General features: G+C 55.4%; 9 protein-coding genes across 9 annotated transcripts; 5 read left to right on the top strand and 4 right to left on the bottom strand.

The window, feature by feature from the left end:
* Positions 1 to 282: 282 nt before the first annotated feature.
* Positions 283 to 1,277, top strand: PG998_000239 (uncharacterized protein; the record flags this gene model as incomplete). The annotated part of the gene is made up of 3 exons (XM_066867057.1): positions 283 to 285; positions 347 to 893; positions 949 to 1,277. 3 exons carry the CDS (start codon positions 283 to 285, stop codon positions 1,275 to 1,277), a joined length of 879 nt encoding a protein of 292 aa, XP_066735472.1.
* Positions 1,278 to 1,615: 338 nt separating this feature from the next.
* On the bottom strand, positions 1,616 to 2,600 carry PG998_000238 (uncharacterized protein; the record flags this gene model as incomplete). Its single annotated transcript, XM_066867056.1, has 2 exons — positions 1,616 to 1,987; positions 2,259 to 2,600. The coding sequence occupies 2 exons, from the start codon at positions 2,598 to 2,600 to the stop codon at positions 1,616 to 1,618; spliced, it is 714 nt and encodes a 237-aa protein (XP_066735471.1).
* A 1,612-nt stretch (positions 2,601 to 4,212) lies between these two features.
* PG998_000237 (major facilitator superfamily transporter) lies at positions 4,213 to 8,817 on the top strand (the record flags this gene model as incomplete). The annotated part of the gene is made up of 7 exons (XM_066867055.1): positions 4,213 to 4,350; positions 4,418 to 4,727; positions 4,802 to 5,126; positions 5,229 to 5,540; positions 6,179 to 6,208; positions 7,233 to 8,303; positions 8,478 to 8,817. The coding sequence occupies 7 exons, from the start codon at positions 4,213 to 4,215 to the stop codon at positions 8,815 to 8,817; spliced, it is 2,526 nt and encodes an 841-aa protein (XP_066735470.1).
* Positions 8,818 to 9,514: 697 nt separating this feature from the next.
* On the bottom strand, positions 9,515 to 10,130 carry PG998_000236 (uncharacterized protein; the record flags this gene model as incomplete). The annotated part of the gene is made up of 2 exons (XM_066867054.1): positions 9,515 to 9,724; positions 9,795 to 10,130. The coding sequence occupies 2 exons, from the start codon at positions 10,128 to 10,130 to the stop codon at positions 9,515 to 9,517; spliced, it is 546 nt and encodes a 181-aa protein (XP_066735469.1).
* A 1,125-nt stretch (positions 10,131 to 11,255) lies between these two features.
* On the top strand, positions 11,256 to 11,797 carry PG998_000235 (uncharacterized protein; the record flags this gene model as incomplete). Its single annotated transcript, XM_066867053.1, has 3 exons — positions 11,256 to 11,381; positions 11,465 to 11,528; positions 11,601 to 11,797. 3 exons carry the CDS (start codon positions 11,256 to 11,258, stop codon positions 11,795 to 11,797), a joined length of 387 nt encoding a protein of 128 aa, XP_066735468.1.
* Positions 11,798 to 12,729: 932 nt separating this feature from the next.
* Positions 12,730 to 15,423, top strand: PG998_000234 (Eukaryotic translation initiation factor 3 subunit C; the record flags this gene model as incomplete). The annotated part of the gene is made up of 4 exons (XM_066867052.1): positions 12,730 to 13,084; positions 13,169 to 13,571; positions 13,630 to 14,217; positions 14,298 to 15,423. 4 exons carry the CDS (start codon positions 12,730 to 12,732, stop codon positions 15,421 to 15,423), a joined length of 2,472 nt encoding a protein of 823 aa, XP_066735467.1.
* A 694-nt stretch (positions 15,424 to 16,117) lies between these two features.
* Positions 16,118 to 16,960, top strand: PG998_000233 (uncharacterized protein; the record flags this gene model as incomplete). Its single annotated transcript, XM_066867051.1, has 1 exon — positions 16,118 to 16,960. The coding sequence occupies one exon, from the start codon at positions 16,118 to 16,120 to the stop codon at positions 16,958 to 16,960; it is 843 nt and encodes a 280-aa protein (XP_066735466.1).
* Positions 16,961 to 17,332: 372 nt separating this feature from the next.
* On the bottom strand, positions 17,333 to 18,875 carry PG998_000232 (D-2-hydroxyacid dehydrogenase; the record flags this gene model as incomplete). The annotated part of the gene is made up of 4 exons (XM_066867050.1): positions 17,333 to 17,957; positions 18,066 to 18,153; positions 18,222 to 18,274; positions 18,421 to 18,875. 4 exons carry the CDS (start codon positions 18,873 to 18,875, stop codon positions 17,333 to 17,335), a joined length of 1,221 nt encoding a protein of 406 aa, XP_066735465.1.
* An 825-nt stretch (positions 18,876 to 19,700) lies between these two features.
* PG998_000231 (RNI-like protein) lies at positions 19,701 to 23,695 on the bottom strand (the record flags this gene model as incomplete). The annotated part of the gene is made up of 6 exons (XM_066867049.1): positions 19,701 to 21,236; positions 21,293 to 21,337; positions 21,382 to 21,614; positions 21,685 to 22,445; positions 22,504 to 23,081; positions 23,144 to 23,695. 6 exons carry the CDS (start codon positions 23,693 to 23,695, stop codon positions 19,701 to 19,703), a joined length of 3,705 nt encoding a protein of 1,234 aa, XP_066735464.1.
* Positions 23,696 to 25,525: the final 1,830 nt, after the last annotated feature.

The raw sequence follows: 25,525 nt of genomic DNA, 5'->3' as shown, positions 1-25,525 counted from the left end.
GGCTGCACGGCGAAAGCGCCCTTGGTAATTTCTGAATGGTCGAAGTAATGATGAAGAGGAGTAAGTACTCGGTTGGAGCTGATAACCATCGACTTCACAGTTGTTATCGTTCACGGCTAATATCATTGGCTCTCCCAATTGGAGTGGCGTATTCACAGTGTCCCCGACAACATGGACCTCGAGATGGCCGTTTTGAGAGACTGATTGCCATTAACCATCATCGTCATTCTTCTTGGCGTCAATTTCCAGCGCGTGAATACCAACCTTGATAGGAGCTGTAGAATGGTAAACCACTTGTCACGTATCCCATAGATCATCCTCGGAAACTAGGTGCTAATATGATTAGGCCGAAACGCTGGGCACAGTCTCCGCTACAGTCACACTTTTCGAGTCGGCAGTTACCTTGATACAGAAGATAAGGGTTGCCCGAGAGCACGTACGCGGAACTTCAAAGACTCTGGAGGACACGACCAAGCAGCTTGAAGCACTGAGCCGCTCGATTACTTTCCTCAAAGCCGAAACTCATCTGCACACTCCCAATGTCATGAATCAAACAAAACATGTGATTAGTGCCGGAGAGGAATTGTATGCCTTCTTTGGGAAGCTTAGCAAGTCGCAGGAAGAGCGTACTGCATTCCGGCAACACGCGCATGCCTTCATGTTCGGAGACGATGATGACAAGAAGCTCGCGATTATCTTGGCTCGCTTAGATAGTGCCAGGGCAGAGCTTATGCTCTGCATCCAAGTTTCGGGGGTCGGACTCGTTGGAAACCTGAAGAATGGATTTCGCGTCATGGCGGCCACCCTCGACAATGTCAACAGCAAGGTGGAAGAGGTCCTGGAGTTCAAGTTAGCTCTCTACTCGATGGTCGCGAATCGCGCATCAGGTCAAGGTTTGCTGAGAGTTCCCAATATTACATATGAATTTATTGCTTAAAACACTCACAGATGGAACAAAGGAGGTACGGGGAGACGAGATTGCAAGACTCAACCCCAAAACGACCGGTACGCCTGAAGAGCAAAACCCATCTAGTCACGAGCCCAATCCTGCTCAGGATGACATACCCGACTTCTCCAACGAAATATACGATAATGTGACAGAGAGTCAAGCCCGTGTCTTGGCTGGTGATATAGGGGTTGAAGAATGGCAAAAGAAGGCTGGGGCCGCGCGACGGAACATAATCAGAGACAACAAGTTCGGGAGTAAATCTTTTATGGTGGCAGGAAACGTCTCGGGTGATGTAGGGAGGGAATTCCTCAAAGACTTCTTCAAGTGACTTGTGGTTATTTGGATCGCATTGCGAGATTCCCCCTATACCGTCAAGCGCATGGATAGTACCCAGCCTTCGGTTCTGCTCAAGGGTTCATCGTGGGTATTTCTTTATAGTCTGTCGTTCACGTTGGGATCTATGGGCATTATGAGTTCTTTAAATCGTGTATATAGGAAGTGTAGTTAAATACTCTGTTATGCGGTGAGGTTATCTTATTGACGCTCTTCATCTAGCTTCATGTAAGCAATCGAAATATTGTCATTCTCATATACCCTCTAGCCTCATGCCTGTGTTGCAAGAAACCCATGCCCCAGAGTGCGCAACTCATTTCCTCCCCACCGAACTCAGCACTCATGGTAGCCAACGATGACATTGCCCCAGCCGGTTCCATCCGGCCCGACATCAAACAGCTGGCCCTGCACCCAGTGGTGCCCCTTGTGCCATGTGTATGAGCACTTGTCGTAAATTGCCTGGGCGTAATCGGCGATTGTATTGCAGGATACCGTGCTTGGCGACGTATTGTCGTTGCAAAACCAGATGGCCGCGTGATGTTGGCAGGCCGCAATATCGCAGTGGCGTGGCCCAGCCCCCGCGCTACACTGCGCCGGGTTGCCCGAGTCGTCCTTCCGGTCCCGCAGCTCTTGGATGGCGTCGTGTACCCACCCCTGCCGGGCTCGGATGTAGTCGGGGATGTTGCAGAGAGGGCCTCGGGGGTCCTAGTATGAGAGAAGAGAATCAAAGATTAGTGAGCAAGAAAATGAATGGCCGTGGCTTAGAGCGTGTAGGAAAGGAAGGGTCCTGGCGCTTTAGGAGGATAGAATCTGTGAGGGTTTTGCTCAGGAGGTTGATTTTAACAAGAACGACACTTCTAGCTGCTGGCGAAACCGTGGCGCGATTATATTGAACTGCCTGCCGTTCCTTTCTACGCCAGGGGAATGTAGAACGTACGCCTCTCCTCGCCGGAGATCAGCAGCGCTCGTACCCGACTATCACGTTGCCCCAGCCGGACCCATCCGACTTGGAGACGTCGAACAGCTGGCCCTGGACTATCTTGTGGTTCGCCCCGTCTCTCTTCCCGCATTTGTCGAGGATGGCCTGGGCGTAGTCGCCCAGGACGCTGCACCCCACGGAGCTCGCCCCTGGATTGTCGTTGCAGAACCAGATGGCGGTGCCGTTGGTGCAGGCCACGCGAGCACAGGTCTTCGGCCCAGGCCCCGCGGTGCAATCCCCGTTTGTGGATTTCAGCTTTGCGATGCTCTCGCGCACCAGCGACTGCAGGACGGTGCTGTAGTTGGGGATGTCACAGAGGGGGCCGCGGGGATCCTGCATGTTTATGGGAGAGGTTGGTACGAGAATCACCGAGCAGGTAGGCACGGGTAAATTCCCCGTGCCGATACAAGAGTATCAAATGATGGTGTGGAAGTTTAGCTTACCGGATCGCGGGACTCGAGGAGTGTGATGTTCGTAATGGCTTCATTGGCCAAGTCCGTGTCGATGGGGTTTGGCTAGAAAAAATCAGCAAATCTTCAAGGCTGCGGGATTGCTATTATATATACCAGGGCGCTGATACCGACAGCAAAGGCCGAAACAGCGAGTTTGCTGAGAAGATCCCTCATGGTATGTTCGTTTGGTCTCTTGGCTGTGGTAATCGTCAAAATAGTAGGTTCCGCTTGAATTGGTTTTGGAGAAGAAAGCAAGTAACCCAAAAGCATTTGAGACTGGGGGCTATTTATGTATAACGCGATGCCTTTAAGGGCACAGTTGTGAATGCTGTGAGTTTGATGATCATTCTTGAAGCTTGGTGACATCTACGTTGTTTGTTCCATTTCCAGGTATCCGTCCCTACTGTTGGTTATTCACTGGAATGTGGCCAAACAAACATAAGGGGCAAACCGTCACACGAGGGATACGACTGGAAACAAGAAATTCGGATCAGTTTGAGTAGATCGATTTGCTACCCGTTAGTCGAGGATATATTGCCATAGTTAGAATCTGGCAAAGTTTGCTTATAACCGTGCTATGATTTCTGGATCAACACTGTGAAGTCACGTCGTCTTGGAGAGGTGAGACTGCCTCGTTTTGCTTATGTTAAAATCGGTAACAATATATTTATTAGAGACTCGATGGCTAAAGTCATCGTGGGGAAGACGAACAATATAATAGTATTCTAGATCACGGGGTTTCTAAGTCACAACCCCTGAAGAAGAAAATGATGTAACATCACAGCAAAGCTCTGCCATATCCTTCAGCCAATCGAGACTCTATCATGCAGTCGTAGTTATAGTCCAATGGTGTATTTTTCAAACTGGAGCTCAGAACGCCTGAAGCAAATCAAGATTACTTTTCGTGGCCATCCTCGTGATTATGGTCGTATCCAAGTGTCATTTAGCAGCTGTCGCAAAACGACTGCGTGTCCCAGCAGGGCCTGCTAAGGCGGCTTTCCCAGTAAAATCTGACAATTACGTATATATGCGACATCAGAATATCTTGCTAATGCGCTGAGAAACGAATCAAGGGTGCGGAACCCTCCATTGGGTCTGGTGGACACCCGTTGCGTGTTGGCCATCAAGGTTGCCGGTAACGGGGGCCTGACGATCCTCAGCACAAGAAAGTCAGCATACCCATCTTCATTGCCTATAAATACTTCTCAGCTTGCTGATAAATGTCACAATGCATAATGGATAGAGAGAGAAGACCACCATAGAAATAGCAAGGATTGTATGTGAAAATCCGTCAAAATTCTCAGCATTTCCACGCATCGTGAGCATCTAAAATGGCGGCGACATGGCCAAGTCATGAGAGGAAACCCAAGTGGAAGTAAGTAACATCTGATTAAAAAGAGTCCGTAAGTGATCCCCGTCGCTAACAATGAGGAGCTAGAGTCGATTGCACCGTACTTCCGCTTCTCACATTCGGGCTCTTGGCCGCCCAGATAGACAAGATGAATCTGGCCAGTGCCCTCACCGCCGGGTTCGCCTCCGACATCAGCGTGGACCAGAATACGATCAATCTAGGTAATCAATTGATGTACCTAGGCGTCGTAATTCTCGAGATCCCCTCCAACTTGCTACTCCAGAGGGTAAGTGCCCCTATCCTCCTACTCATGCCTATGCTCGTAGATACTGACGCCTATCTCTCCAAATCAGATCGGCCCTCAGAGATGGATCTCGGGCCAGGTGCTTACATTTGGTTTCGTCGCCATCTGCCAAGTATTCATCACGAACAAGATTGGTTTCTTAGTCTCGCGGGCAGTGCTCGGGTTGACGGAGTCGGGATACATCCCCGCGGCGCTCTTTACGTTGTCGACCTGGTACACCAAAGAGCAATTGGCGAAGCGCTTGGCAGTTTTCTTCTTCGGCATGTTTGGTGGAAACGCTATAGCACCTATATTGGCCTCGGGAATCCTGAAGCTGGATGGGGTACGGGGCCTGAAGGGTTGGCAGTGGCTCTTTCTGAGTGAGTTCTTCTTCGGCTTTACCAAAGACTAGGTGGTGTGCTGGATTGGCGATGCTAATTTGACACGCACATAGTCGAGGGTCTGTTCACGTTGGTCATTGCCGTCACGATGTTTCTCTTTCTCCCGGCGTTACCTGAGACCAAATTCGCCACTGTCACTCCTAAAATTGCCGACACGATCGAATCATCGTCATCGGTCACTAGCCAAGAAGAACTCTCTTGCGCAAGCATGAACCCCAATTCTACGGTAAATGGAACTGCTGAAGGAGTAAAGGAATTCAATTTTGCTGTAGTCTGGAAGACTCTCACCCATTACCGTCGCTGGCTGCATTTTGTCGCGTCATTTTGCGTCTTCTCCACGTGGAGCCCCTTAACCACTTACACGCCATCCATCATCATGTAAGTAAACGAGCACATCCCAGTGCAACCCAACTCATCTCGAAGAAAAAGGCGAAAATGAGTCGCTATTGTTATGCAGTATTGTATTAACGCTACTCATAGGTCTTTCGGCTTCGACCGCATCACCGCCAACGCCCTGGCCGCCGTGGGGCCGTTCCTCGCCCTGCTGGTCATCTTCGCCATGGCCGTCTTCAGCGACCGCACCAACAAGCGCGGGGTTGTTGTTATTATTGCGGTCTGCCTGTATCTCATCGTCCTGGTAATTGCCCGGTCGGTCCAGCCGCACGCCGGGAAGTGGCCGCGTTGGGGGCTGTGGACCGCCGTGAATGCCTTCGCGGTCGGGTATCACCCTGTGCACAATACGTGGCTCCAGCTCAACTGCGAGGATCCCCGAGAAAGGAGCATCAGTGTAGCGTACGTTTTGCAACTTTACTCTCCTTGTGTTTTCAAAGAGATGTATGCTAACTGGCGTGGATCATGATGCAGAATGTGGGTTATGGCATCCCAAGGAGGGTTGATGGTAGGCACGCAGTACTTCAGAGGTGGTGACGGTCCTTAGTAAGTAAAACAGATCAACCCAGAAACTCAGGATTGGCAGTGCTGACAATATTTGAAGCTATAACACTGGGTTATGCATAATGATCGCAATGACGGCTGTTGGTTTAATGCTCATGGCGTTGCAGTCCATCGTGTATACAGTGCACAACCGTTGTGTCGCTCATCGCGGAAACAAAGGTAAAGACTCTGGAGAGGTGTGGCTATACACACCTTAACTTAACACACTTTCAGTGGTAAACAATGAGTCCACAAGACGATGTAGAGCATATGATCAATAATATCGTATCTCGTTGAGGGGATGGACATGGCGTGATGTGCAGAGCAATGATTGGCCGTCTCGGGCATCGCGCGAAGCAAGGAGTTGATGACTTGCAGCCAACGGTCTTGACTACATACTCGGAATCCAGTCACCATTCTGTGTTCAGTAGAGATAACCCCCCCCATAAGTACCATGCATTTCCTAGGCGAGAGAGTCGCCTTGTGCCCCCTCCCAGCTTCCTCGGCTACGACGACACCCAACCTATGTATGTCGCCATTCTTCACAGTGATATTCTGATTCATATATAAAGCGTACACGTACCGAACTTCGGCAAGCCGGACTCGGATCACATTGCCTAAGCGAGAAGAGGTGTGGGCGGCTAAGTGATCGACGTGGCAAAGGTGGCATTTCCATCCTGCCGGGTCTCTTAACTAGCCAATAGCAACAAACCAACCTCGTTTTGCAACTCGATAGATAAGGATGAGGGAGGAGAGGGGAACGGGAAACAAACAAGCAGGCCCAGGAAATAGTGCGGACTTCAGTAAACAGCGAGTGGCAGCTGTCAGGCTGATTGCCCAACTCTTAGTCGTACATCTTCTCCTGTCGCCATACCCGCCACCTGCTTAGTTACGTCGCTCGGCCTTGCTTGGGGCGTAGGACAGTATTAGCCCCTCTAACTTTGCTTGAGGAGGCTTTGGGAGGGTTCCATCCAGCCTGGTGTTATGTAGCAGTAGCGTTGCAGCCTGGGGGTCTGCGTGTATGTGTGTTGGTCCCAGCGAATTCGGCTTTTGCACAGAGAGGAAAAGAGAAAGACACCAGGCCCCGTTATAATTAGCCCCAGAAAGTACCACAACCGTTTGTGACATGACGACAGTAGCCTGTGTTTCTATTCTCAGAAGCACCACTACACGACGCCGTCGCTGCCGTAAAAGCTTGGCTCGATATACTGCGTCGAAAAGATCCGAGATATGAAAGATCCGAATCATTCACACCCGGGACCAGGATAATTTTGCCGGCTTACACTACGGATCAAGGGGAGCGGCTTTGGTGAAGGATGAAGCCGCTGCGGATGGTCGTTATTGTAGGGGGATTGTATTCCTCACACCAGGCAAGTAAATCTCGCTATCTGAAATCAGGAATTTCTTCTTTTTTCAGCTACATATAGTTTCTACTGCCAACTTCGTTGTTAATCGAGATCATAAAAAATTACACGACGATAGCCGTGGCGACTGGTGACTAACATGACATTGTCAAGGTCGGCTTGCAGCATCATAGTCAACCTCCTGCAGGTCCCCGACGGCAATAGGATCCGCTGCCGATGCTGAATCACTCGCCAAGGGCTGCTCAAACATCGAAGGCGACCTCACCATATCCGCCGGAGCCAGTGGGGACGATGGCATCAGGCTTGATGGAATCAAGGGCATAACCGGGGGCATCACGATACAAGATTGCCCGAATCGATGCACCGGCTTCTCACCCGGCACCGTCACGAGTTCTACCCTGGAAAGCGTAGGGGGCGACATCCAAATAAGCGACGTGGGAGGCCTACGCAGCCTCCTATTCCCAGCTCTGCGCGACGTACACGGCCGAATCACTCTGGAGAACTTAATGGACCTGAAGGACCTCGACATCGCAAGTCTACGGTTCGTGAACCAATCCTTCGTCCTCGCCGGCGCCCCCGAGCTTGCAAACCTAACCGCCCCCGCCGCGGGCTTCGAAATGGCCGGCGACCCAGCCCGCCTCCGCGTATGGGACGTGGGCCTAGGCTCCGTCGACCCGTTCCTGATCGCGCCGTCGAACGCCCACACGCGCGACATCAGCATCTCGCGGATCCCCAACGTCGTATACGCCGAGCTCGCGGCCAGCAACGGCGGCGCCGTCGTCATCGAGGGCAACGGCCACCTGACACTGGGGCTGGGCAACTTCCGCAACGTGTCTGACACCCAGAACTTGCTGATGCCCGCGCACGTCGAGACCCTGAATCTCTCCGGGCTGGCCGCCGTCCGCTGGAGCAGCGCCCCCAACGCCAGGCCGGGCGAGTACTACACCCTCGGATCGCTCGCCGTGCACGACAGCGGCCGGCTGAAGGCGCTGCCGCTGCTGTGGGAGGGCGTCGGCAGCCTCGACATCGCGCGCAACGACGCGCTCGCGGCGCTGGCGTTCCCGCGCGACCCGGCCGCGGCGCGTGCCGTTGCTTCGTCGCTGCGGAATATCGCCGTTCGCGATAACCCGAAGCTGGAGCTTGTCGCTGATTCCGGGGACGGGAGGTGGAATGGCACCGTCGAGACGGCGAGCTGGATCTGGCCGACGGAGGATATGGAGACGTTTGTCTTGAGCGGGGCGGTGCACGATACGTTCTTGTGAGTTTTGGCTGGGTTTCCTATCTTTTCCTGATGAAGAGAAATCATACATATCCATCTCTCTACCTAACCCATCCTCCTGAAATAAGCAATTCGATATTCCCAAGGGGAGGGGGAGGGAGAGAAAACAAGTAACCGTCCACGATGACTGACAACTGTACATGATTAAAACAGCCGCCCCCTCGAGAAGATCCACGGCCTCACGACCTCGTCGAGCCCGAACCCGGCCAAGCCGCGCGTGCTGGGCGACTTCGCCCTCACGTCGACCGTGGCCGAGTTCCACTGCGGGACCATCGACCAGATGCGGATGCACGGCGTCTTCGTGGGCGACTACACGTGCAACGGCAACAGCGTGGACATGGTGCCGCCCCGCCACAACGGCGGCGGCGCCGGTCGTCGGACGACGGCGTTCGGGGCTGCTGCTCTCGCCGTCAAGGTGGAGATGGTCGTGGTCGTGGCTGTCTCTGTGCTGTCGGTCGTGTCAGGGGGCGCAGGCTGGCTGGCCCAGTTCTAGCTCGGGAAAGGGGGTTTATACCGCCCACCGCACTCAGTCGGAGGGCCAGGGTAATGCAGACTTGTACGTATCAGATTACTTCGGTTCACTGCCCCAAGTCATAACGGTTCCTCTCAAAACGTGTACAGAGTGGCATTTGTGGGGTGGTTCCCCTTTCGCAAGCACTTTGCCTGGGTATTATCGCCAGCGGAATCTGCTAGGCCCTCTCTATAGTTACACATTGAGTTTCGCAAACTGAAAACACGCCGATTCCCATCCGCCTGCTGTGTTTGTCCCTTCCGAATATGATGCGCTCTTATGATGTTGTGTGAGAAACCAGATATATGTATCATTGTGTTTCCTTGTCCCTAATCCTTTGCCTTATGCCTTTGCCATTGCCTTGCCTTGCCAGACAGTTTTCGCCATTAGAGAAGAAAAAAAAGCAAATGTTTATACACGCCTCCGTACGCCCTGTTGTCCGCCTGGATGATTCGCACCGAACTAGGCCGGGCCGTGCTGACACGGGAAGATCCCACCACCAGAACTTCGCATATTCAAAGGGGTCTCCGCCATTTCTGGCAAGAGGCCACTAGTCCTCCTTCTCGGGTAGGCCATGTTGTTTTTTCTCGGATAATGCGTTTTGCGTTCCGCTGACGTCGTGGTAAGGATGGAGATGTCGTTCGAGACGAGGGTCTATGCTCCGGCGGTTCGTGTCATTCTACATCACAGCCGTGCCCAGCATGGAGCCCTCCATGGCCATGTTGTCCATCGGGACCTCCATTTCGCCGCCCCGCGTCTCCATGCCCGTCATGCGGGCCTCCATGGAGATGACGCGCTGCTCCATGTCGATCAGCCGCTTCTCCATGCCGTCCATCCGCTGCTCCATGCGGTTGAAGCCCTGGTTCAGGTCGTGCCCGATGCGGTCCAGCTTGTTCGTCAGGCTGCGTATGCTCTGGGCGATGGGCGTGTTCTCCTGGCCCGGGGGGCGCGGCCGGCACGCGCGCCTCGTGGTTGTGCCGGTGCTCCTGCATGGCGAAGCGCCACTGGTTGTTGAGGTTGACCTCGCAAACGGCCTTGGCGCGCCAGGGGCAGTCGACCTTGCGCGTCGAGGGGTTGCGCTTCTTGGCCGTGCTGTTGTACTTGACGCCGCCGCGGTCGCACACCAGATCGTACCGCGTCGGCTTCCCGTCCCGGTAGTTGCTGGCGCGCAGCTTGACGACGCCGTACCCCTGGTCCTTGGCGACGCGCTGGACGTTGGTCAGGAGGTCCTCGAAGGTGCGGTAGATGCCCTCGGGCGGCGGGGCCAGCTGCCCCAGCTCCGACGGGTTCGACATGGGCGCCCCCGTGCGGGCCGACAGGGGCGTCGGCGTCGGCACGGGCACGGGCGTGTGTTGGATGCCGCCGCTGCCGCCGGCATTGTTCGGGTTGCCGTTGACGTTTTGGGGGTGCCGTTGGTCAGAGGGTGGCCTGACACGCCGCCTGGCACGGCGGGTGACGGCTGGAGGGGAGTTGAGAGCGAAATGGTGGCGGTTTGACGGGGGAGAATAGGGGGAGGAGGCTCGGAAAGGGGGGATCGTTGGTGGTGTGATGGAGAAAGTCGGATGGCGGATGAAATGGGTTCACGAGGCCACGAGGCCGTCGTTGGACGACGAGTCCAGAACGTGGATGGTCGTCGTTGCTGATTTTGTCTGGAAAAACCGTCGCCGCTATCGTCTATTTTTTTGTGTCGCCAGCAAGGCCGCCGTAGTGTCGTCAATGATACGCGATTTGGGAAGACGCGCGCGGGCTCAAGTTTTCTGGGCTATACCGTGGGCGCCGTTGAGATTGTCGAAGTTGATACTGTGCCTGAGAAGCGATGAAGAATAGGGAGATGGGTTGAACAGGCTCACCAGGCCAGGCCCTTTGGCGTGGGTTGGGCCCAATCTACCAATGTATCACTGTGCACAAGCACGGGCCATCGTTCGATGCAAAGGGGATCAATGGATTAATCCCTGTTTTTGGATGGAGCCAATCAACTCTTTAGGGGTTCTCGTGAGCTGGCAGCACCTGTCGTCCACTGGAACACTGCACGTCAGTGACCAGCAGCAGCTGCAATGCAGAGTCATCATGAAATCTGAAGAAAAGGGAATTGGCCAAATTTAATCTACAAGCAGTATAGTGTAATTCAATCTCCGATCTATTCTTAAGCTCATCTGCAGGCGTCATTGCAGTCCAAAGACTCCAATTTGTTGGTTGTACGCTACAAGAGTAGGCGCAAAAGCGCCCTGTCAGTCTGTGGCTGAGGTGATGAACGGTGGCTCGCATCCCCCAATTCCGCAATAGATCCGCAAACAGTTTACGACATCATCCACTCGAGATACAGGAGCGCCTGTCGTGGATTGATTCAGTGCAGCGCTCTTCGATTCTCTCCGTTATTGGCATGCTGATGCAGTAGACACTTGCAAAAAATACGTCAGGCAATGGCGACCAAATCAGAGTCAGCGGCCGATGCCAAGGTCGCGATGCCAGAAATGCCGGCCAACGGCGAATGGAGCGAAGAGCAACTTGAGGAAGGGCTTAAACAGCTCAAATTGCTATACATCAAGGCAAGAAAACTGATGCCAACACGGCTGTTGGCTTTTGCGCAACACTATGGGACTTATCGTGCTGACTTTGGTGCCTTTCGCAGTGTCGAGAGCTTCGCACTACATTGCCACGCATGCTGGACCCCCTGACGACGCAACATGCCAGTAGTATGTCGCCTTACTACCCTTGCCTTTACCGAACCGTTACTTGAAGAGCCCGATTTTGATTGTTGTTTCTAGACGAAGAGATGTACGTCGCCTTTTCGAAATCCGTCGGCACAGCGAGCAGGGAGTTGTCGGACTTTAAAGCTCTCTATCAGGGCAACGAGAGCAGACAAGTGCTGGAACAGGCGAATAAGAGTCGCGTGGCCGATCCTAACAACATCAAGCCATGGAAACCTAAGGACCACCCGGACTGGCTCGAACTGGATCAGTAACATCCAACACGGTGCTGTGCTGCTATTACCACTGCAACCAGAGGGCAAGCGAAATCCTGCCGCCACACGAACGATTGCTACGATATTGGACTTAAGTACTACCGCGAGGAGTTTTGGGACTTGCTTTTATTTGGAATATGCCATAGAGACCGCAACTTGGGCGTTTGGTGCTCAAGGACCCAGGCACGGGTAAGGAAGGTATGGTAAACATAGCCATGATTATGCTTGGGAAATGCCCATCTTCTTAAACGGCACTGGCTCACCTGCACAACTCTAGCTAGGAAACACTTGGTAATGTGAGGTAGATAGATCGTGTAATCGACATGGTCTTGCCGTAGGAGCAAATGCCAGTAAACTGAGCCCCTTGACGCTGCCAGCACCATTCGCGATAGTGAGCTGTCAGTTGCAGGGATGGCCTAACAGCAGCTGGCAGCTGGCAGCTGCAGCTTGGTGACCCGGTACTCGAAGTACATTGGTGGCCACCAACACATGAACCTACCAAACGCTGCAGTCTGTTTGGTGTTAACAGAATACAGGTCTGATCAGTCTACTTGGAAGTTGACGTTTGTAATCTTTGCTATTTTCCATTTCGAGTCATCTCGAAAAGAATTGTCCTGGAGTTATAGCGCCGTTGAGTAACTCTGGAATCGCTTAGGCGGGTAATGCTCGCTACTTGCTGCTGCAAAAAGCACCAAAAAAGCACCGACCTGCAAACCCCACCACGTAGAATTCACAGAATTGAATTTTCGACCCCTCGCATTCACCACTCCCAGGCAAAACCCACTTCAACGTAGTGAGTAGCGAGCCATTATCCTACCACCACTGCCCCATCCTGCCCATCGCGGCTTTCTCACCCTTTTGACATCAAGTCTCCTGCGATCCCCAATTACCGACCCGATTTAATTTTGAGAAAAATCGGCAGGACCGCCAACATGTCGAAATTCTTTGCCGGTGGCGACAGCTCCAGCGAGAGCAGCTCCGACGAGGAGGAGCTCTACTCCGAGGAGGAGGAAGAAAAGGTGCAAGGACAGGCCGAGGACTCCTCCGAGGAGGACTCTGACGAAGATGACGATGACGAATCCGAGGAGGACTCGGACGACGAGGGTGCCGGCAAGACGGGTGCCTCTCGTTTCTTGCGCGGCGATTCCTCCGACAGCGAAGACAGCGACGAAGAGCGCGTCAAGACCGTGAAGAGTGCAAAGGATAAGCGCTTTGGCGAGGTCGAGGCCACCATCAAGGCCATCGACAATGGGCGCAAGATCAACGATTGGGGCTCCATTTCCAGCGGTAAGCACAAACCCGGGCCACTCCCACCACCCGGAATCCCAACTCGGATGACTGGACTGACTGGCTGACCTGGATGATGCGCAGAGTTCGACAAGTTGAACCGACAAGCGGCCAAGATTGGCGAGGGCAAGCAGATCCCCAAGATCTACATCAAGGCCTTGGTGGAGCTCGAGGAGTTCATGAACGAGACGATCGCCAAGCAGAAGGTCACCCCTAAGAAGATGAACGCCACCAACGCCCGTGGTCTCAACGCCGTCAAGCAGAAGGTCAAGAAGATCACTAAGGACTACCAGGACCAGGTCGACAGCTTCCGCAAGGACGAGGATGCGTTCATGGAGTCGGAAGACGAGGCCCCCGCGCCCAAGGTGAAGAAGTCCAAGCCTACCGATCTCTACCTCGACGAGACCACGGCCGCCGAGGCCGCCGACGACGATGGCTTCGTGACCCTGGGCAAGGGCGGCAAGGTCCTCCAGTTCACCCCCCGAGAGTATCCTCAAGCACCTGCGGGGTATCCTGGAGTCGAGAGGAAAGAAGAACACCGACAGACTGGAGCAGATCAAGATTATGGAGAAGCTCCTCGAAGTCGCCAACACACCCTACCTGTCCCTGCGGGTGCTTCTGACCCTTGTATCTGCCCGCTTCGATCTCAGTGCCGGCTCCACAACGTCGACGATGCCTCTGGAGCAATGGAAGGCCGCCGAGAAGGACCTGCAAACTCTTTTCGAGATCCTCGAGAAGAACAAGGACCACATCGTCATTGAAGGCGCCGAGGAGTGGGAGGATGACGACAAGCCCCCTACCGTCCCCGAGGGCGAGAAGTACCTCAAGGTCCCCGGAAGCATCGTGTCCTACGTCGAGCGTCTCGATGATGAGCTCACGCGGTCACTGCAGGCCATCGACCCTCACACTTCGGAGTATATTGAGCGCCTGAGTGACGAGGGCAACCTGTACAACACCATCTTCCAGGGTATGCTGTACTATGAGCACCTCCAGAAGGACTCGGAACTCCAGATTCCCCAAGACAGTGTCAACCGTATTGTCATGAGACGGTTGGAGCACGTCTACTTTAAGCCCGCCTCGGTCGTCAAGATCCTCGAGGAGAACGCCTGGAAGAACGCCCCTGCTGACGCCGTGTCGGCCGTCACCCCCGTACTGAGGAGACGGATGCCACGAGCCTGCTGAACGTTCTCTGCAACTACCTCTTCACCAACAGCGAGGGTATCATTCGTGCCCGTGCCATGCTGTGCCAGATTTACTTCCTGGCTCTGCACGACGAGTACTATAAGGCACGTGACATGATGCTCATGTCTCATTTGCAAGAGTCGATCAACAACTTTGACGTCCTCACCCAGATCCTGTACAACCGAACACTCGTTCAGGTCGGCCTTTGCGCATTCCGCAAGGGTCTTGTGTACGATGCCCAGAACACCCTGCAGGAGATCTGCGGCAGTGGTCGCCAGAAGGAGCTTTTGGCTCAGGGTGTTATGATCCAGCGCTACAGCCAGGTCTCGCCTGAGCAGGAGAGACTGGAGAAGCAACGCCAGCTGCCCTTCCACATGCACATCAACCTGGAGCTGCTCGAGTGTGTGTACCTCACCTGCAGCATGCTTCTTGAGATCCCTCTCCTGGCCCAGACTGGATCATCACCCGACATCAAGAAGCGGGTCATCAGTAAGACGTACCGCCGTATGCTCGAGTACCACGAGCGTCAAATCTTCACCGGCCCGCCCGAGAACACACGCGATCACGTTATGCAAGCGTCGCGAGCCCTGGCTGCCGGCGAGTGGAAGAAGTCGATTAACTTCGTCCACAGCATCAAGATTTGGGATCTGATGCCAGATACCGAGGGCATCAAGACGATGCTCTCCAAGCAGATCCAAGAAGAGGGTCTGCGGACTTACCTCTTCACCTACGCCCCCTTCTACGACACTCTCTCCGTCTCTACTCTGGCCACCATGTTCGAGCTCGAGGACCGCAAGGTTGCCGCCATCATCAGCAAGATGATCAGCCACGAGGAGCTCGCGGCTGCTCTGGACCAGGTTTCGGCCACGGTCATCTTCCGCAAGGGTGTCGAGCTGTCGCGTCTGCAAAGCTTGGCGCTTACGCTGTCGGACAAGGCAGCTGCTCTCATCGAGACCAACGAGCGCACACTGGAGCAGCGCACTCAAGGCACAGCGAATGCGTTCGACCGCAGGGGCGCGAACCAACGGGGTGGACACCGGGGAGGCCGAGGTGGCCGAGGTGGCGGCCGCGGTGGTGGTGGCGGCAACACCGGCCCTAGACAGGCAGGTGGTACGCAGTTCACGGGCGGTGCTCTCGGTGCGGCTGTACGGGGTTAGAATGGACCATTGTTTTCTCGTTTGTATGTAATGCATCAGGAGTCACTGAGGATTTGCCTTTTATCAAAAAGCATGGGTGAGAGGCCGGGCGACATCAATTCTGCAGTGTTGTTAGCCAAAAAGGCCCCTTTTCCAGGCTGGTATGGATATGGTCTAGAGCTTAAGAAGAAAGAGTCGACAGCTCGATTCATGATATACGTTACGCAATGTTTCCTTCTCGTGGGCTCTGATGTGACTGGATGATGACTTTTATTTGTTCCCTCTCCACAGAGTATGTCTCATCCCAATGCCGTTCGTTGATCGTGTCTACGACCAAACTCTTCGCCGCCGACAGTCTGACTAATAAACGCGCGGGCTGCCCTCGTTGGTTTAGGATCCTAGGATCCCCACTTGAAACCGCCCGCCGTTCACCCCGCTAATCGAAAAAGCCCAGGTCTCCAAGCAATGATTTCCAATAGCTGACTTATACACAGAAAATCCTCAACTCGACACCGAGGATCTAGCATGGAAGGTAAGGTAGCCAGGTAGGCCAGAAAAGCCGGGTGTTCTTTTCTTTTCGTTTTTATTTTTATATTCTCCTCCTACTAGACAGTTTCCACTACAGCTGCCTAGAATAATATAACCAGCCCATCCTCCCACGTCGTGATTGTTGTCGCATTCACTGTCTTTCGCTTGCTCCTCCTCTCGCCCCTCCATGCTCTTTACGCGAAGGCTCCCACGCCTCGTAGCATCGACTCTACATCTTCTCCCCCTCCTCCGCCAGCAGCAACACCAAGCCGTCGCTTTCACGACGCTTAACATTGTCGCCGCCAATCCCTTGACCTGCCCCGCCAGCCCGCCGCTCGCCTCGACGTTCCCCTCCTCCAGGCCTACTACGAAACCGCGACAAGCCTGCGCCATGTCTTCCTCCGCCGCCGCCGCCACCGGTGCAGCCGAGCCGACCCTCGCCGCCTCGGTGCCAGCAGCAGAGGCCTCGACGTGCGCAGCGACCAACAAGAGTAACGAGAAAGAAGAAGAAACCAACAAGCTGCCCCCGCTCTCGGCGGCCGAGTTCAAGGTCTACAACCGCATGGCGGAGCACATGGACCTGTTCCACGCGCACTTCCGGCAGAGCTGGAACCTGCTGTGGAGCGCGGCGACGGGCGGGAAGCGGCCGGCGGGCATGTCGCCGCGGGCGTTCCTGGCCGAGGGGCTGCAGTTCCTGCACTACCTGACGGTGCACCACAACATCGAGGAGCAGCACATCTTCCCCGTGCTGGCGCGCAAGATGCCCGAGTTCAAGGCCGGCCGGGGGAACGGGGCCGCCGAGCTGCTGCGCCAGCACCGCCAGATCCACGCCGGCATGGACGGGCTCGAGGCGTACCTGACGGCCTGCCAGTCCGGCGAGGCCGATCTCGAGATGCGCGTCCTCAAGACCAAGATGGAGAGCTGGGCCGATGTGCTCTGGACCCATCTCGATCAGGAGGTCAAGACCCTCGGGGCGGAGAATATGCGCAAGTATTGGACGCCGGACGAGATGAGGAGGCTGCCTATGTAAACCAACACCCCAAGAAAGTGAGGGTGTGGGTGATATGATAGACGTGATACAATAATAACAGATAGATATACAATTACAGCTTTTTCACTAAAATCGATTTAATTCATGTGTGTTCTCAATAGACACCTCATCTTTTATTTGAGACCAATCTAGTAAAAGTCACGAAGGGGAATAGATAAGAAGTGAAGATTGGACATATACAGGCATCCAGGCAGAGACCAGAATATCGGGCGAGATTCGCCATGCTTGGCATACAGGCTAAGGACATGTAATAAACAACAAATAGTGCCAACCTCTACTCAACCCTACACCGCATGATTGACTGTCTTCTACGTTTTCGAGAACGTATTCCTTTCTCCTTCTAGTACCTACTTAGTACCCCTCCTTCCGGCTGACCTGGTTCACGAGCTTTTCCCCCTCGGCGAACCGCCCCAGATTAAGCTCGAGCACGTCGGCGATGCGGTGGCCGAGGCTATTGGACATGGCGCTGACGTGCGGCGTGATGATGAGGTTCCGGCGGGCCCACAGCGGGTGCCCCTCGGGCAGCGGCTCCGGGTCGGTGACGTCGAGGGCGGCGCCGCGGACCCAGCCCTCGTCGAGCGCCTTGATCAGGGCGTCCGTGTCGACGACGGGCCCGCGCGCGATGTTGGTGACGAAGGGCTGGACGCGGGCGCCGCGGGCGCGGGCGCGGTCCGCCAGGAGCCGCAGCCGCGCCTCCGAGACGAGGCCCCGCGTGCTCGCCGTCAGCGGCACCGCGACCACCAGCCAGTCCAGCCCCGCCGACAGGAACGCGTCGACCTCGGCGTCCGTCGTGCCCGAGTACCACGCCGACGGGAACGCGCCGTCGGCGTCCCCCGTGCCCGGCACGATGTAGCCCGTGTCGCGCCGCGAGGCGGGCGTGGGGCGCGGGTGGTTCGTGTAGGCCACGACGTCCATGGCCAGCGACTTGGCGACGCGGGCTACCTGCCGGCCGATGCTGCCGTAGCCTAGGATGCCTCTGTTGTGAGGGTGTCAGTTTTGGCATATGCGAATTCTTGCATGTACTACTTTGTGAAGTTCGAGAGACGGAAGAGGGTGGGGAGGAAGGAGGATAAATAATACTGACACTCGTTGTTTGACACCGTCTTCCATGCCACTGTTAGGCCACTCCTGTTTCCATTTCCCCTCTTTCTGCAAATCTAAGAAATGGGGTACTGTAAGGGATACCATTAGCCAACGTCCCAAAGCAGGGGCAGGGAAGCTGGCAGCACAGCAGACATACTCTGGTGATTCAAGGCGAGGAACGTGCCAATGACCCATTCGGCGATCTGCGGGCTTAACAAGCCATGTCAGCATATGCATATGTATGTATGTCTCATCCCATCCATATCTAACTTCCGACGTCCAACATCATCCACCCGGTCCCCAAGTCGGCGAGAAACCAAACAAGCAGACAGCCAGACTGATGAACAACAACTCACCCGTGCACCCCATTCGTCGTGCAAACCGCCACGTCCGTCTCCTTGAAGATGGGCTTCTGGTTAATCGGGTCGGCCCCCGCGCTTTGGAGCTGGATGTACTCGAGGCGGGGCGCCTGCGCGGGCTCCGGGAAGACGGCGCCGCTCAGCAGCATCGTGGAGCCGGCCCAGTCGAGGTCCGCGGGGAAGGTGCGGTCGCGCCAGGTGTCCTGGTCGTGCACGACGAGCCGCAGGCCCGGGTGCGCCTCGGCCACGCGCCGCCGCCACGGCGAGCCCGGCTGGAACTCGGGGTTCCGCGCCAGGTCCGTCAGGACGAGCAGCTGGTGGCCGTCGAGGCGGGGATTGCGGCCACGACTACTACTTCCGGTCGAGGCGTTCGCGGCGCCTGCGGTCTCGCGGTAGCTGGTCCCGCTTGGGCCGGCATCGGACGAAGAGGCGAGAGCGTCGCGGATGTACATCTTGGAGGGTTTGTATGACGAGTGGGTGGATACGTGTGCAGGTTGCTTCGCTGATGAGACTCGGAATTGTCACGGGTTTTATGTTTATGGTACGGTGCGTCCGCGAGAGAAATTGCGTGCATAGCGCTCTTGACTCGAGAAGAAACGGAACATCAGACGAGAAAGCGCCCTCTATACAGCGTAGGCCGAGTAAAAGCATCGGCTCCATCCTATCAATCAATTGGAGCGATCCCGATTAATAATAAAACCCGACCTTGGCTATCGGGCCAATCGGCAGCGCATCCGCCCCCGCCCGGACGAATGGTGTCATCGGCGACCCCAGATGGCGGCAGACAGTCAGTCTGGGGCAACATACGCTTTTCCATTGCGTGCTTGTATTCGCTTTCTTCGAGATATGTATGTGTATGCAGACGGAAACGAAAAAAAAGTACATAACGCCCAACCTTTTGTGTTGCTGAAGGGGGTATCAGTATTGAAAAAAAGAGGCAAAAAACCAACAAAACAAATAGTATTTCCCGTTTCCTGTGTCTAGTATCCCGCCATGCCCATCCCCCCTTATTAAACGCCATGCTGCTGAATCCTGTGTTCTTTGTAATACTTATGCAATAGTAGTAGTTCAGTGTAAGTAGGCAAGTCTTCCTGGCCATGGAAAAAAAAACAGACACCAGTCCGTTCTGGCGTATGCAATCCTGGGTTTTCGAAAGGATAAGTCATCCCATCTGTCGTGCCTCCGAAATCTCAAATTCGAGCATCTCCCGGTGCAAGTCCTGTTGTGTTGCTTGTTACAAGTCGTTACCAGCTGAGCTCTACGCAGCTCCCCGGTCTTCACCACTGATCGACCGTCAAGTCCTCCATCAGCTGCCGGTATTCCTGCGGCGTCATGCCGGGCGATGTATTGCCCATCCCCAGCTGCTGCTGCTGCTGTTGAGCCGCCAGGTCGTTTTCTTTCTGGTTGTGATACTGTGCTATTTGCGGTAGCTGCGGCGGCGGCGTCGCGTTCCGTTCCGGCGTCGCCGACTCCACCGACGAGACCCCGAAGTAGTTGGACGACGAAGACGAGCCGAACGGCGACGCCTCCTCGGCGATGGTGTAGGTGCCGCCGCCGCTGTTACTGCACACGCGGTTCCCCAGCGCGCTCGACTGGGCCTGAGCCGGCGCCACTCCCAGCCCTCCCGAATTGTTCCGCGGCGTGCCACCCAGGTCTGCAGTCGAGGGGAGGAGTGCGGGAACGGGCGGGTGGAGGGGCAGCGTGACGAACGACCCGGCGCTGGGCGTGCGGTGGTGCTGGTGCTGCGACGCCGCCGAGTTCCGCCTCCGGCCCGCCGCCGCAATGGCCGCCGCCGCCGCGCTGTCGCGGGCCGCGGGCTTGGCGTACAGCCAGGCGGGCATGTCGTCGTCCTCCCAGGCGTCGAGGTACTCGTCGGCGAACTCGAGGGCGCGGTTCGTCGGGTTGTCGCGGTTCCGCCCCAGGACCGCGCGCAGCCGGGCCGTCTCGGTCTCCCAGTGGCCCTGGAGCCAGGTCTGCATCTGCCCGAGGCGGGCCTCGTCCGCCTTGGACAGGGGCTTCAGCGAGCCGTCGCGTTTCGTCTTGCCGCTCTTGCTGTGCAGGTTGCCGAGGAACAGGCGCTTCTCGTCGTCGAGGGCGTACTGCCGGTCCGCCTCGGACAGGGGGAACGAGATGAGGCGGTGGCTGAAGTCGAGCGCGTGCACGATCTGCGAGAGCTGGTGGTGGTTGAAGTTGTTGCCCTGCAGGTCGAACATGACGAGGCCCTGGTTCGACGCCAGCACGCGGCACAGCTCCGTCACGTCCTCGGCGTCGCCGATGTTGTGGTTGCGCAGCCGCAGCTGGCGCAGCGTGCTGTTGTGCTTGAGGCCGCCCAGCGCCCCCGACAGGCCCCAGCCCATGTGGCTGTCCTCGAGCTTACCGCTGTAGCCCGACAAGTCCAAGAACTGCAGCGTCGTGTTTCTCTCCAGCAATTTAGACAGTAGGGTCAACGTCTTCGAGCTGGCTCCGGTCGGGGAACCCGTCCCGACCAGGCTCAGAAACTCAATGGTACAGTTATTGGTCAGTGCCACCAGTAGCCGGTTGAAGTTCTCTTCGATCCGAAACTGGACCATGTTTAAGTGAAGGCGGTTCGGGCCCTCATTACCTTCAATTAGGTCAATCCAGTCCGTAGATCTATCTTCCAGAGGATTGCCGTTCAGATGAAGATGCATATCTCTTCCACTTCCGACCCCGCAGATTATTGCTGTGGCTATTTCGCCATCAATCCCACAGTGATTAAGGCGCAGTTGCTTCAGTCCATTGGACTCGTCGGTCTCTATATACCGAAGCAAGCACGATATAGTGTCGAAGTTGACCTGTAAACTGGTTTAGTAATAGGGCCAATATACTAATGACTAGGATGTCAACTCACCTTCCATCCGGATAGGTCAAGATACTCCAAACGCCACACGCTGGACTGAAGCGAGTTAGCCCAGGGTCCGAATAGCGGCCCATCCAGACCCCCTTTAGGCAATAACCGAGATCCAGATGGCGTATTTTGGGGGTTTCGTGTAGCGTTTGAGAGGCCCTGGATGCCTCGAGCCGACCGAAGTTGTTGGCAAATTCCAGAGTTTCCAGGCTGGAACGTTGTTCATGTATAGCCTCCCAGACGGAAATCATTGCCAGTTCATCCAGGTCACACCGCGAGAGGCCGAAGCACCGTATGAGGCCTGCATAGTTCTGCAGCGTTTGGCCTGGTAAATGTTTTTGTTAGCTGATTTGACTTTGGTGGCTTGTTGCTTTTGATGATTCGGATCAACCTACAGATTTCTGAGACGTCGGTGGCGCTCATTGGATTGTTGTTCAAGAATATTGACTTGCACCTCGACTGCAGCGACCTCAAGAGAAGGACAATTGGCGGAACGAGATCGCAGCCCCTATTTTGGGGCGAAGACGCTTCAGACGCACCCGACGCAGCGGCTACGTATTGGCTGCTCAGAACCCCGTTCAGGTTCACCTGCCTAACCGACTCCGAAGCAAGCAGTAGACCGACAATCTCCTGAAATAGTACAGCAGAATGTTCCATGACTTCGTACTCATCGCGTGTGAGGCTACGTTTACCTGTCCGAGAAAGCCACGGCGTAGGTTCAAGACGCTTGGAATTGTCGTAGACCCCGGAGAGCGCCGAAAAGTCGACCTTATCGAAGTTTAAGGATTTGAAGTAGTCGTTAAAGCGCAGGGCACGGAAGACGGCCAGAAGTTGGTGCCCGCTGTACTTCGCCTTGCTCGAGGGCAAGAGCTGGAACTCGGGGGAGAAGCGAGCACCTTCCCAGTTCACCCGCCAGTTAACGGGTGGACAGTGGTAGCCTTCGAGAAAGGCGTCCAGTGTCCTTTTAAACCCGCCGTAGTCTTCACCCTCCGGGATTTGGAAATGGTCTGTTTCGCCGTCTACGAAGAAGATCTCGCGTCGGGTCCAGAGCGGCCAAGCGGGCTTGAGATGTGTATCGGCCTTGAACAGCCGTGAGATAATGCTGCGGTGATGCCGGCTCGATAGTTCTATCTTCTTGGGTGCATCGAGGGGTAATCTTTAAAAGTCAGCTAAGGGGCCGCACATAATCTCGAGAAAGAAAAAAGAAAGCTTACCGGAAAATGAGATCGAATCGTTCGTCGCCTAGATGAGCATTGACTTTAGACAAGGTCACCAGGCCGAAACGAACGATGTTGGGATTCACACGCTGACCCGTGGGAGACTTGGAGAACTGGGCGAGCATGCAGACGTTCTTGCACAAGGCTAAATAAAAGGAGGAGTTATCCCTCCAGCCTTTCTTCACCTCGCCCGAAGTGGAAGTAGCGCGAGTATACGGGCGCCGCGGTATTACAGGGAAGATCTCAGGTCGGGTATTGCTCTGTTGGGGGCTCTGCGCTGCCAGGATCTGCGCAAAATCGGCCTCTACGTCGGATGGGGTGCGGTCTTCCAAGAGCGACCTCGCCCTCTGCTTGACGGCCAGACGAATGTGCTTCAGCCAGTCGTCTCTCTCCTCGGGCAGGTTGAAGTCCAGCTCGATGCTGGTGAAAGTGGAGCCGTCCACGTTGTCTTTCCACCATACCTCGACCCCGAAGCACGGCTTCGTGCCCTCGTCCTTGAAGGCCGAGACGACCATTTCCAACGGGATCTGCAGCTCCGCTCCGAGCTGCCTGTTTCCCGCGGCCGCGGCGTAATCCTTGAGCGAAAGGACGGAGTCGACGGGGAGAGGCCGTTTTCGACCGCACTGGAGGGAGTCACCGACAGCTGGGGGAACTGATCCAAGGCGGCGCCGCGACTCTTGAACTTCATGAGCAGCGATGGCGTCAGCACGAGGAACTCCTTCTTCGTCTTCAGGAGCGAAGACTCGGCGTGGAGGGCGCCGGCCTTGAGGACGCCGACGAAGTCCCCCGAGATGCTGGTGCCCTGGCTGCAGCTGCCGGAGGGGCTGGTGGGCCGGGTGGAGACGGAGCCGCGCTCCGTGTAGTCCTGCGACGAGGCCTTGGAGTGGGCGCGGGCCAGCTCTTGCGCCTGGCGCGGGTACGAGGCCGTGGAGGAGGATGGCGAGGGCTCCGAGGCGTGCGCATGGCTCTTGCGGAGGGTGGAGTGCTTGCGCTCGTACGTGGGCGTCACGAGGGCGCTGTCCGACGACGACGCATTGGACAGCTGGGACGAGATGCTGAGGGTCCGGAGGGCCCGGAGCGGCGAGCGGATGGGCGAGAAGGAGGAGCGGCGCTGGTTCAGGGCCTTGCTGCCCGACCCTTTGCCGTCAATAATCTCCTGCGCGGCATTCTTGGGTGGTGGTGGTTCCATGGCAGCGGCGTGGCCGTAGCGGCGGTGGTGTTTGGGGGGGTGCGTTCTTGTTAAAGGCCCCTCTAGTAGATAGATAGATCAATGCCGCAAGGTCTCTTGCTCATAGAGACCCCATCCTTCACACAATGAATCTGGGTTAGATCCGAGCCGGGTTCACCACAAAGCGAAACCTGCCAGAGAAGGCATTGAGTCCCGTCAAAGTAGCGTCAGGATGGGAACGAGGCGACGGGACCCAAAAGGCGAGATTTCGATGTCGAGATAAGCTACCCGTCAGAGGTGCCACGCACCAAAGGTTGCCAAAACCAAGCAAGACAACCAATGGATGGATCTGTTTCTCGATTGGAGGGGTCCCGCTACTTTACGAGACCATGCCGTGTCGGGTCGACCAGTGCCAGAGGGTGCAAGTCGCTTCTCAATGGTGCCGCCTCTAGTATCTGGGATCAAGTGTCTGGTGTCTGCTTGGTGCCAGATGTTAGTTAGTTAGTCCCAACATCAACAACAACAACCTGTTTTCGAGCTGCAAGTAGGAAGGATCAGGATGCAGCCAGGCTGGACAGAACGCCAATAGGATGCTCGCGGGGTTCAATCGTTCGTTTAGACGGCCCAGGGGCAAAGAAAGATGAGAGGGGGCAACATGCACTGCGCCGCCCAGCGCCAATCAGCGTCGCGGCCAGCCAGTACCAAGTTGCCCAACCCAGCGCAAATAAAACGCCCCCTATCAAGAAGAGCACACGAGAAAGATTGCCAATTGCCTTGCCTCGGAACTAGGTACAGTTGTTGCTAGGGTACTCACATTCGCACTACCCAATGGCCAAGTGATCGACACGGCATTCAGCCGCTGTTTGTCCACTGATTTCTTATATAAATCCCCTTTGTGTGTATGCATATATGTTGCTTGACGCAGAACTGCATCATCTATTGAATTGAAATGAGAAAAATCACAAGTATGATGAAATGGCAAGTCTCGTTAGCCTCGCCATCCATCCAGCCAGCGCCTGTGACAAGACCCAGAACTAGGGAGATGAGTTATGATGTCATGATCTGGCGGGATCGTGGGTGGGCCTTTCAGCTTGATTTGATCTGCTCGACTTCCAATTACCTACCTACACACAGGACACGAGCTGCCTTCCACGGCGTCTCGTATCGCATTATTGCTGTCAAGTGGGATTCTTTTGGGTATTTATTTACTACATGCCTGCACAACACGGTTTCGGCTTTTACCACACCATATGCTCCGGCCGGCTTGTCGGTCATGCCGCAGCAGCCTTCTCAACCTCCAAGCAAGCACACCTAAGATCTGACTTATGGCGGAGCGACCCGCGGGCTGCGAACGTAGTAGCCTACTTTCGTAGTGCATTTGACTTTGCTTCTCGTTGGGGTGTTCAAACGCGCTTCTGGTTCTAGGGCCAAATATTGACTTCAAGAAGAAAAGCGCGCCACGTTTTCCTCCGCGCAAGCCTCTCGCCGGTCGAAACCTGATAGACTGAGACTCAATGGCATCATGTGCGCGCGAATCGCTTCTTCGTCGCGGGGAAAAAGAAACATGGTTTGTTTCAAACAATCAAGAGGCGGTTCTCAGATGGCCCTGGAATTGTTTAGAGTTTACAGTAAGCATCGTGGCTTCGAGTGAGCAGCAAGAAAACAAAGAATTTGGAGCCTAGAGCCAGGATGAATTCTCGAACACTGGATTAGGGGGAGGGGAAATTGGGCGGAAGGGGTGCAGGCCATCAGCCTTATTTCCAGCACGCTTCAGCAGCGTCATAGGTATGGAGAAAGGGCAAAAGAGAAAGGGGACCCTTCCGACCCCTCGACCCTTCTGTGGACTTTGCT

The sequence above is a fragment of the Apiospora kogelbergensis genome (assembly GCF_038363985.1).
Source record: "Apiospora kogelbergensis strain CBS 113332 chromosome Unknown utg000001l_segment0_segment0, whole genome shotgun sequence".
NCBI lineage: Eukaryota > Fungi > Ascomycota > Sordariomycetes > Amphisphaeriales > Apiosporaceae > Apiospora > Apiospora kogelbergensis.
The sequence above is the reverse complement of the archived record's forward strand: the minus strand, read 5'-3'. Positions and strand labels throughout refer to the sequence as shown.